The 12,371-nt window shown below is 40.7% G+C and overlaps 1 protein-coding gene across 1 annotated transcript in view; it reads right to left on the bottom strand.

Moving 5' to 3' along the window:
* Nucleotides 1–3,851: 3,851 nt before the first annotated feature.
* The window catches only part of LOC138371780 (high affinity cationic amino acid transporter 1-like), a 44,840-nt gene continuing 36,320 nt past the window's right edge, over nt 3,852–12,371 (bottom strand). The window contains exon 3 of the mRNA XM_069336804.1: nt 3,852–6,039. Coding sequence (XP_069192905.1) covers nt 4,939–6,039 — 1,101 coding nt within the window. The 3' untranslated portion in view covers nt 3,852–4,938. The remainder of the gene's footprint in view (nt 6,040–12,371) is intronic.

The following is a 12,371-nucleotide window of genomic DNA, read 5'->3' as shown; positions in this document are numbered from 1 at the left end:
AAACCACAACACCCCCAATAAAATTATATTACAAATCAACCATGCACAGTGAACATATAAAAGAGGAAAGAATAATGAAAGAAATAATCCGTAAAGGAGTAAAAAGCACTACTCCTAACCAAAACATAAACCTGATAATATTCTACAAAACCAAGAAGACTTCCGAACTCCTTATCAAAAACAGCCCGAAGCCGACGGAGAACCCTCTACAGCAGTCAAGCGTTGTATACATGTACACTTGCCCCCACGAAGGATGTAACCTTCAATGTAAGTACATAGGTATGACGTCGACCAAGCTGACGAGGCGTTTGACATGCAATCTTCAATCTGGTGCCCCTAGGAATCACATGAGACAAGCCCATGACATTACTCTAACAAGAGAAATGTTGAACAAGAATACTTGCATAATAGACAAAACCCAAGATTCAAGAAGATTACAAATTCTTGAGGCAATTCACATAAGAATAGAGCGACCTACCATGAACACCCAAATCACGGAACTATTTACTCTACCCACCATGAGAGTAAGGACAAGACAAGAACATATCGATGCCAACACAGAAGACAATGTCCAACATAACAGGCCAATTACACTGGATTAATCTTTGTGTTTAGATAGGAGATGCCTCGTATGGGCCAATAAGCCTTCTGCAGCCCCTATGTTTATCCCTTATGTATCCCCCCATGTTTTTCACCTTCATTGTATTATCACTTGACCTAATGCGGGTATAAAATCAACTAGTATTGTAAGATCTGTTCACTTGAGAATGAACCATGGAGGTTCGAAACGTCGTGCAAATTATACAAATAAGTGTAATACACTCTATAGTAAATCACTTCTTTTCTTCACCTTAAAAGTACGAAAATGAGTTTTGGAGAACTCCTATTTCCAATTAAGCCCTGATGCTAAGAAAATAGTTAGAGGGATAGAAGCCCTAAACCAGAAAATAATAAATACAGAATATGCGGTCATATTCAATGAAACATATATATATATATATATATATATATATATATATATATATATATATATATATATATATATATATATATATATATATATATATATATATATATATATATATCAATATCCAAAATTCATTTTTATTTCTAGTAGACTAGAAATAAAAATGAATTTTGGAGAATTGATTTTTGATTTACCTCCAACAGTGAAAAGAAATGTACGAAAGATTGAGAAAATTCGTGTTAGAATTATTAATCTTACTTTTTCGGTCATATTTAATAATATATGTCTACAGGAAAGACTGCTACCAAAATATATATATATATATATATATATATATATATATATATATATATATATATATATATATATATATATATATATATATATATATATATATATATATATATATATATATATATATGTCGTACCTAGTAGCCAGAACGCACTTCTCAGCCTACTATGCAAGGCCCGATTTGCCTAATAAGCCAAGTTTTCATGAATTAATTGTTTTTCGACTACCTAACCTACTTAACCTAACTTTTTCGACTACCTAACCAAACCTAACCTATAAAGATAGGTTAGGTTAGGTTAGGTAGGGTTGGTTAGGTTCGGTCATATATCTACGTTAATTTTAACTCCAATAAAAAAAAATTGACCTCATACATAATGAAATGGGTTGCTTTATCATTTCATAAGAAAAAAATTGGAGAAAATATATTAATTCATAAAAACTTGGCTTATTAGGCAAATCGGGCCATGCATAATAGGCCAAAAAGTGCGTTCTGGCTACTAAGTACGACATATATATATATATATATATATATATATATATATATATATATATATATATATATATATATATATATATATATATATATATATATATATATATATATATATATATATATATATATGTTTCATTGAATATGACCGCATATTCTGTATTTATTATTTTCTGGTTTAGGGCTTCTATCACTCTAACTATTTTCTTAGCATCAGGGCTTAATTGAAATAGGAGTTCTCCAAAACTCATTTTCGTACTTTTAAGGTGAAGAAAAGAAGTGATTTACTATAGAGTGTATTACACTTATTTGTATAATTTGCACGACGTTTCGAACCTCCATGGTTCATTCTCAAGTGAACAGATCTTACAATACTAGTTATATTTATACCCGCATTAGGTCAGGTGATAATACAATGAAGGTGAAAACATAGGGGGATACATAAGGGATAAATGTGAGGTGAAACAGAGGCTGCAGAAAGCTTATTGGCCCATACGAGGCATCTCCTATCTAAACACGAAGATTAATCCAGTGTAATTGGCCTGTTATGTTGGACATTGTCTTCTGTGTTGGCATCGATATGTTCTTGTCTTGTCCTTACTCTCATGGTGGGTAGAGTAAATTTACTCTACCCACCATGAGAGTAAGGACAAGACAAGAACATATCGATGCCAACACAGAAGACAATGTCCAACATAACAGGCCAATTACACTGGATTAATCTTTGTGTTTAGAGAGGAGATGCCTCGTATGGGCCAATAAGCCTTCTGCAGCCTCTATGTTTCACCTCACATTTATCCCTTATGTATCCCCCCATGTTTTCACCTTCATTGTATTATCACCTGACCTAATGCGGGTATAAATATAACTAGTATTGTAAGATCTGTTCACTTGAGAATGAACCATGGAGGTTCGAAACGTCGTGCAAATTATACAAATAAGTGTAATACACTCTATAGTAAATCACTTCTTTTCTTCACCTTAAAAGTACGAAAATGAGTTTTGGAGAACTCCTATTTCAATTAAGCCCTGATGCTAAGAAAATAGTTAGAGGGATAGAAGCCCTAAACCAGAAAATAATAAATACAGAATATTCGGTCATATTCAATGAAACATGTTTGAAAGAAAACCTGCTGCCAGTATACACCAATATATATATATATATATATATATATATATATATATATATATATATATATATATATATATATATATATATATATATATATATATATATATATATATATATATATATATATATATATATATATACATATATAAATATTGTCATACATATTGACAAACATATTGTCTTGTTTAGACGTTACTGCAATATTGATGAACTGTGTCGACTCACAACCTAGGAATTCAAGTTTAGTTTCTTACTCCTAATGCATCCGTTTGCCCTGGGGATGTCAGTTGATGACCTGACGACGATCGTAATAAGCCTTATTTCAGACTTCCTGAAATAAAAGTTTATTTAGCAATATGTTTTAAGAATTAACGAAGAAACCAACTGCGATTATCATGAGATTGTATTCCGTGATTGTATCTCCTTACTGTATCACATAATCACATCCTATGATTGTCACCCATTATTGTATCCCATAAATATATCCCATGACTGTATCAAATGAGTAAGACCAAAATTGTCAAATTCATATTAATAATAAAATCACAATGCAATTGTATTTTTTAAATGAAGTTAAAAACATTTTGTTAACATCCACATCTTTTTAAATTTTAATGTCAATTTAAATGGTAAAAATATGCCTAAATCTTATTTTTTTTCAAAAAATCACTGATTTCAATAAGATTTTTTATATTTTTTTTACCTAAAAATCACCGATTTTAATAATATTTTATATATTTTTTTACCGAAAAATCGCCGATTTTAGAAAGATTTCATATATTTTTGACCTAAAAATCACCAATTTTAGTGAGAATTTTTATATATTTTAAACTATAGATCACCGACTTTAATAAGATTTTATACATATTCGACCTCCCCCCCTCCATATACCGAGTTTTCTTGAGCCAAGAGTTAATTGGCTGGTTAAAGAAACACTGTTGCTTTAAGTAACAATTTATTACATGATAAATGTACAGAAGGTAGACATATGAAGAGTACTGACTCAGGAGGCCAGCCGAAGTTCACTCCAATACATAGAATACATTACACTTATCATTGTATATATAAGTATGCACCAGTATGTATTGGATGTGTGAGTATACAACAGCATACAACAGTATACAACAGTATATTACATTATCTGTATTAATTCCCTTCAAGACTAAGCCCTTCACACACAAACAATCAGAAACGACCACATTGAAGTAACCTAACGACTCTGGTTATCAAAACAAGCACTCACGTATGTACTCAAAATATGTTTTAGCGATATGTACTTTCCACGTCAAGGGTCATCACCTCTTACGAAACATCTACATCTTTCGACTAGCAAGAGTGTCTTGTTTACGTGTCTTAAACAAGTTCTTAGAGCCCCGAGCCTCTACGGGGGTTTGTTTATACTTATAATAACCTCAGATTGAGAAGTGTTGACCCCCTAAGTCGATATCATTTATAACAGATGTAGTGATTTTGTAGTGGATATGTAGAGTATTGATGACTCCTTTGCCCCTGGAAGATTAGTGTCTATTATTGACCTGATAATGGTCAATGGTCCCTACTGTAACGAGTGGATAGTGACCACTGTAGTTCAGGGAAGGTCAATACCTTTGGTCAACCAGGGATTGGTGACCATGGGGGTGTGAGGGAGGGGTCATAACAACATGTCATCTGGCGAATAGTGTACAGAATCGTTGCCCCAGATTATCCCGAGGATTGGTGACCCCTACGGGACAGGAGAGGTCAATACTGTCCAGCATTATAAGGGTGAGGTTGTGAGGGGTTTTACAACACGTCAGCAGGAGATTGTTGACCCCTATGGGTCAGAAAAGATCAATACTGCCTAGCACTGTAAGGGTGAGGTTGTGAGGGGTTATTACAACAGGTCAGCAGGGGATTGTCGACCCCCTACGTGTCAGGAGAGGTCAATACTGCCTAGCACTGTAAGGGTGAGGTTGTGAGGGGTTATTACAACAGGTCAGCAGGGGATTGTTGACCCCCTACGTGTCAGGAGAGGTCAATACTACCCAGCACTGTAAGGGTGAGGTTGTGAGGGGTTATTACAACACGTCAGTAGGAGATTGATGACCGCTGTGGGTAAGAAGGGCTCGACTGAGAACTGCTTCCATACTTGCGGTCCGGCCTTTGAGGAGCCAAGCCGCAGACGCAGCCGCCCACACGCTGCAGGCTAGGCCTAGAGCCAGCAGCGGCAGGTGCAGGAGCAGCAGGATATTGGCAAGGATGGCTATGAGCGGCAGGATAGGCGCGGTTGTGGTGGCGGTTGTGAGCGGCGGGTGGCGCGGTTGTAGCCACAACCCCACACAACAAACAGCACACCCACAGACGCAGAGCCCCACGCCCGCCCACGCCCACAGACCTATATCCAGCTCCCTAGAGCCTCGAAACACGCCCACGCCCGCGACGCAGTTGACTATGAAGGTGGCCAATAGAAACCTTGCGGTCCGCCAGGACGCCCACGTGGGCGGCGTGGGCGGTTCTGTGATAGCTGAGGCCCAGGACCCGGCCGCCCACTCTACGGTCACGTGACGGGGCTCAATATCGTCGCATGCGGCGAGGCTGCTACTGCGGGAGAGTGTTGTAGGCGGCGTGTCGCACGCCGCATTGGGAGAATCTGGCCGATACCTGCGGGCCAAGACTGCCGCAGCCCCCGCCACGCCCGCACCAACGCTCCCCGCACCTGCGGCCCGCAGAAGAACCCACGACGAGCAAATTGCGGCAATAACCGCAGCTGCGGCGCCGCAAAAGAGTGCAGCCAGCCAGGGCGTCCTTGTGTGTCGCGAGACGTGGCCAAGACACCTGGGGGCCAGCCCGTCGCTGGCCAGCCTGTGGGCCAGGCGGGAACCGGTCAAAAGCCCACCCAAAATCCCCGCCCACAGCCCCACCACGGCGCCTACGCCCACCACCGCCCGCATGCCCAGCAGAGACGCCCCTGGAAACAGCTGAAGGAGTGGCGCGGTGGAGGAGAGGCTGGAGGATGCCAGAGTGACAGCAACAGCCGCTGGGAACAGCACCAGAAGCGCCGCTACGCCCACGCCCACGCCCACACAGGTGTGGGAGTACCGCTCACACTCGCCACCCAGCAGGCCGGCGTGGTGGGCACCGCCCATGCTTGCGCTAAACATAGCAGCACCGCCCATAACCTGTAAGGGAAACACTCCGTTATTCCGCTAAACATAGCAGCCCCGCCCATCACCTTTAAGGAAAACACTCTGTTATTCCGCTAAACATAGCAGCGCCGCATATAACCTGTAAGGAAAACACTCTGTTATTCCGCTAAACATAGCAGCGCTGCATATAACCTATAAGGAAAACATTCTGTTATTCCACTAAACATAGCAATGCGCACATAACTTGTAAGGAAAACACTCTGTTATTCCGCTAAACACAGCAGTGCCTGCCATAACCTGTAAAGGAAACACTCTGTTATTCCGCTAAACATAGCAGCGCCTGCCATAACCTGTAAAGGAAACACTCTGTTATTCCGCTAAACATAGCAGCGCCGGCCATAACCTGTAAGGGAAACACTCTGTTATTCCGCTCAACAAAGCGGCGCCGCCCATAACCTGTAAGAGAAACACTCTGTTATTCCGCTAAACATAGCAGCACTGCCCATAACCGGTAAAGGAAACACTCTGTTATTCCAATCTATCTGGCCTGGTTGGTAGAGCGGCTTGGATATCGTAGGGTTGAGGTTCTATCCCATCTATCCATGGTTCAATCGAGGGACTATCCATGCTGTGGACAAGATCTTATAGCCTAGCCCCTATCCTGCCCATATACACCAGCTCCTATTCTTCCCTCATTCTCCAGTTCCTATCCTACTCTTATGTTAATACTCAAATTGTATGACGGTTGAAACATAACCAATCACAGGCGAGTAGGCCTCTGACGTCATGCCAGACAGTGGCACCAGCCATGCTTCCAGCAGGCCTCAGTATTCTCACAGACCCAGAGCAGGTTGGACCTCGGCTGGCCAGTTATACACCTTATTGCCTCACTCAATAAAACTACTGAAGTGTCTACTGTGTATAACTACAACCAACAAACATCCAAGAAGGCAACAAATACTAGGTAGCAGCGGTGTGATTCAGAATTAATTTTCTGAGCTACGAAATCTCAAGTGCCCACATCACGTGTGTCCAGCGCCTCCTGCTATCCACGCATCGATATCCAATGATATTGTATCAGTCCGGGGTCCTACCATCAACCACTACTTGAGGTCAACGTCTCAGAAGTAAGGCCAATATTTTCCTGTGCGAACGCTAATTCATCAGTGAGGAGAAAGGAAGATTCCCGCACCAGCCATTTTGAATCTCGCACCACCTGGGAACCTTCACCACCCACCCACCACCACCGCCACCCAAGCCGACAGCATCAAGCTTTGTGAGTGTTATAGCTACTGAAATCGTGGTCAGTCATTGTCGCAAGTATCAACTGACCATCGTATGTGTTGTACTGTTATTTGAGAATAATTGATGGACTGCAATTGTAAGACTAAGTGTCGCCACCAACGTACACACACATTGCCTTGTCGCCTCCTCTCACCATCGCTGCAGCCCTCTGCTACACCATTCTACAGTGAACTTCTGTCTACACGCTTCTATAGCAACTGGCCTTCACTCGCCAATAGACGATATAATTATTGTCACGCCCTCAACAGCACACACATTCCTAGTGTGGGGTCCCTCGAGCTTCGCACCACTGCCGTTAGGAGTGTTGCCTGTCGCCTCAGATGTAAACAAACCCTCGCATGTGCCTCTTCAGATCTTCACGACGTTCCTCCTATTTTGACTACTGGTGATTTTCATGAATTGCACCCCTGAGATAAGTAATTGACAGTTGAGAACAATGTGCCAAGTTCTAAAAAGTGATTTACATAATAATATCCATAATATCCTGTGAATTAACCATTCAATGACTTGTTAAATATCGGAGCTGGTTCAGTACTCCATTTCCACAGTTTCCCTGAGTGATTTCAATATTTCCTGCATTTCAGTGATTCCATTATTCATTAATTGTGTTACTAGTGTTATTAGTGAATTCAAAGGTGAGAGAAGTAAGAAATAATTGTTTCTAGCAGTTTATTTTGCACAACAGAAATTTGTTTTTGAGATTTCCACAGACAATAGAACATAGATTTTTTTTTTTTTTATTTCTCCAGACCTAACTTTGAAATTTATCCTTTCAGCATTTTATTTTAAACTTTTACCATAGCATGTTACACATGTGCCTGTGTCCTAATTTGTTTTTGCTAAATCCATTTTTCTTCCATTGCCACTTGTTGTGTTGAATCATTTTAATGAAATTTTGCAATTGCACTTTCCAGTTTTTATTCTAAATTGCTGTGCTTAGCCTGGTTTAGTTAATTTACATGCTTCTTATTCCAGCCATATTCATACCAGATTGCTAATTTAGTTCATAATTTTGCTTGTTCTTAATTATTTGTTGCGTAGTACAATTTAATAATTTTAATTCTGCCATTTCCTTACCTTAGCCAAGTTAGATATATTTTTTTTGAGTGTTTTAATTTTTTTGTGTACTCTTTTCTTTATGCCTAGTGTACTTAATTATAATTTGCGATCAACTGCCACTTCCTCGGTAGTGACAATGCCTACCACTGTTGAAACCCCTTCAGACTCAACTGGAACAGTTGCTCGTCCCAATGTCCAGAGATCAGCTCAGGAAATGGCTATCCCACCTTTTGCTGGTAAATCCCGCTTATTAGAGTCATGGTTTAGTAAGGTTGAAGCGAAAACAATCACACGTTTTTCTGAGCCTACTGATGCCGAATACTTGGCAATTGCAAGGTCAGCTGTGGACACAACCAAAGGTGATGCATGTTTTGTTGTTGATGAGAAAGCCATTGTTAGCCTCCAGTCTTGGTCTGAATTTAAGGATTTCTTTCGCTGGCGCTTTGTTAACTAAGGAGACCTAGACCCGTATAGGTTAGTCAAGAAAATTGCCAATGCCACCATGCAGCCTGGTGAATCTTTTAATGTGGTTACTAGCCGTCTTGATCAATATCTGTATGCCTTAGTGTCTCCTATGATTAGTTAGTCTTGGGTAGATAAAGACAATAATCTGTCCCCTGAGGCTATGGCCAAAATGATAGCATTTCGAACTTTAATGCACTTTGCCCCATAGCATACTAAACCGATCATTGAACAACAAAATTTTGGAGTTAAACATGAAATTGGTGAAGTGTTTGAGGCTATTAACAATGCCGCCGGTAAACTAGCTCCGCGAAGTGCTGAACTGTTGCCATCCTCTGATACTGTAAATGTAGTAACAAGCTCTCAGCATCCTCCCACAAACTCTCAAAACTCTTGGTCGCAGAACCGTACCCATGGTCGTAGCCCCCAGTCAAATTCGCCTCCTCATAAGTTGCCGAGACGCCATAGTCCACAACCATCCACTCCCTCATGTTGGCATTGTGGTAAGAGTAACCACCTCGCAAGGGACTGTTGGTCCGCCCCTAGATCATCACCTAGACAATTCTCTCGGTCCCCTCGTCAATCTAATCATTCTAGGCTCCCATATTGCAAGTACCATAAACAAGTTAGTCACCACACTGTGGATTGTAGAGCTAGGCAAAGGACATCCCCACCTTGTAACTCCCACGGTCAGTCTTGGCGAGGCGCACAGCATCCAAGACATTATCAGAACTCACGTAATTACAATTCCCATCCCAGTTATAATGCAACTTCGAATTATAATACTTGGTCAAAGAATGCTGGAGTTCAGAATGTTCACTCCATGTCGTCGGGAAACCCCCAAGGCTATCCGCTAACCAATTCCAGCTAGCCAATCCTAGTGCCCTCCCTGTGTATTCATTAGCTACCCAAAATAGATTTGGATATTTGACAGAGGATGACACTGACTCTAGCCCAGTTGTAGATGTTGACGGAACCACAGTGAATTTGACCCAGACGAGACGCAGATATCCTAGACAACATAAGTCATAAGTAGTAACTTGTCCAGTCTCAGGTGATGGTCCCCTTGTCTCAGCCATTGTACATGGTAGAGTTTTAAAAGTTTTCTTGACTCAGGTGCAAAAATTAATATTGTCAAGCCCTCAGCTTTTAGAGACATTGCAAGTAAGCACCTTACTACAGTAAAACGGTCACCCATACCTTTCCTAAGTGGTGTTTCAGGAAATAAAGTAAAAGTTCAGGGTGAAATTGACCTCCCACTCAAGTTAGATGACGTCACATTGTCTATAACATGTTTAGTTGTTGAGAATATCCATTTTCCTGGAGACATTCTCCTAGATCTGTACACCATGATTGATGAGAATATCACATTGTTTCCCCATCGTTGGAACATTAGTACCAAAGACCACGTCAAACCCTTGTGTAGCATGTATCGACAGGGTCGTGAGTTCAACCTTCAATCAGACTACGTTAATTTTATTGACACCCGCCTTGCTAGCTGTAGGTTTGTCAGATCATTGTCGTGGTAGCATACCCGAGAAAACAGGCACTCGATTGAAGCATCGTAGTTGTGCAGTTGTTAAGGAGAATGAGTATCGGGACTTTATGGAAGGGGACGCCCTAACGGATTCTCGTTGTCTCGCTCGCCTAGCAGCTTCCATCTCTGAAGTCAGTGGTTCCACGGCTACTGACACTGTGCTGCACTCTAATTCTCTCACCAGAATAAGAGTTAAGGTTCTGGGAGTGCCTGAGTTGTCGGATGTGATTGTGGAAAGTGGAACATGTAAAGTGAATGGTACGTTTGTTGAACCCTCCTGGCACACAGTGCAGGATGGTACTGTTACATTGTATATTGCAAACACTAGTAATGCTGACATCCATCTCCAGTCTGGCACCCATGTTGTACATTTTGCCCATTACTCGTTACCGGTGCGAGTCGTGGATGATGTCTCCATGGATCATGCTGTTTGTACACTCACACCAGGAGAACAGGAATCTCAGCCAGAGGTGCAAGCGCAACACCTCAGTCCTACTGATTTTCCTGACTCTGTGGCTCAGCTTCTGGAAATTTTGAACAGGAATAGAGCCGTTGTTGCTCTACCAGGAGAAAAGTATTGATTCTTGTACCAAAGCGAGATGGGACTTGGAGACCTGTAATCGATTATTGGAAGCTTAACAGAGTAATGATACCTGATCGTTTCCCACTTCGAGTCCTAAATGATTTGTTGCAAAGTATTGGTTGAAACAAAGTATTATCAATGTTAGATTTGTTGCAGGGATTCTGGATTCTGGCAAATCCCCCTTGATGAGGAAAGTAAACAATTGACAGCCTTTAGTACTCCCAATGGTCATTTTCATTTCAAAAGAATGCCGTTTGGTTTGGGAGTACTTCAATAACTTTTTCATGGCTCATGATGAATCTATTTCATAGACTGATAGGAAGTACTCTTCTAGTTTGCCTTGATGATCTTATAATCATGTTGCAAGACGTTCAAACTTATTTCCAGAACCTTGAGAAAGTACTTGCAAAGCTCGCAGAAGCTAATTTAAAAATAAAGCTTGCATAATGTTCATTTTTAAAGGAGAAGATTAATTTCCTAGATCATACAGTTACACCTTCAGGTATTACATTGAATGAATAAAAAATTATTGCTGCCCATGATTTTCCAACGCCTCGTACCGCAGAAGCCGTAAGACAGTTCATAGGTCTTGTAGGATTTTATCATTCATTTATTGCTGGATTCTCTATTATAGCCGCTCCACTTTACAAGTTGCAAAGAAAAGATGAACCCTTTGTTTGGGGAGAGGCCCAAGATCAGTCATTCAAAAAACTCAAGGCGGCCTTGATTTCGTCACCTGTCCTTAGGTACCCAGATTTTTCTAAACGTTTTACATTACTTACAGATGCTAGTGACATAGGTCTAGGTGCTGCATTACTTCAAACAGAAGGTCACAGAGATCACGCAATAGCTTATGCTAGCTGTACATTATCTAAAGAAGAGAAAAATTATAGTGCAACAGAACTGAGAAGCCTTGGCAGTTGTCTGGGCACTTAAACATTTCAGGGATACAACTTATAATTACCCAGTTCATGTTCTTACAGATCACCAACCATTAATTCCCTTGTTCAAAAATAAGAATCCAGTTGGAAAGTTTGGTAGATATTTGCTCTCAATTCAAGAATTCAATCCCACATTTGGTTATATTCTAGGAAAGCAAAATGTTGTAGTCGATGTGTTTTCTCATCACGTAGCTGCAATTCAGTTAAATTACCCAGCATTAGATGCTACAGTAGTCGAGACGGAACAGAGACAAGACCCCATATGGGCACCCGTCATAAAATTTTTGACTAAGCAAGACACTCGCCAGATTCATAAACCGCCAGTACCATTGAAAGAATTAGTGTTGTTAGACAATTTACTGTGTAGAGTAGTAAAGCTAGGGACAGCCCCGAGGAAATATTATCAGTTAGTTGTTCCAGCTGTCTTGGTACCAACTGTGTTAAAAATTATCCATGATGCTCCTGCAAGTGCACATCC

The sequence above is a fragment of the Procambarus clarkii genome, chromosome 36 (assembly GCF_040958095.1).
Source record: "Procambarus clarkii isolate CNS0578487 chromosome 36, FALCON_Pclarkii_2.0, whole genome shotgun sequence".
NCBI classification, from domain to species: Eukaryota; Metazoa; Arthropoda; class Malacostraca; order Decapoda; family Cambaridae; genus Procambarus; species Procambarus clarkii.
Note: the sequence above shows the minus strand (reverse complement) of the source record. Positions and strands in the feature narration are given on the sequence as shown.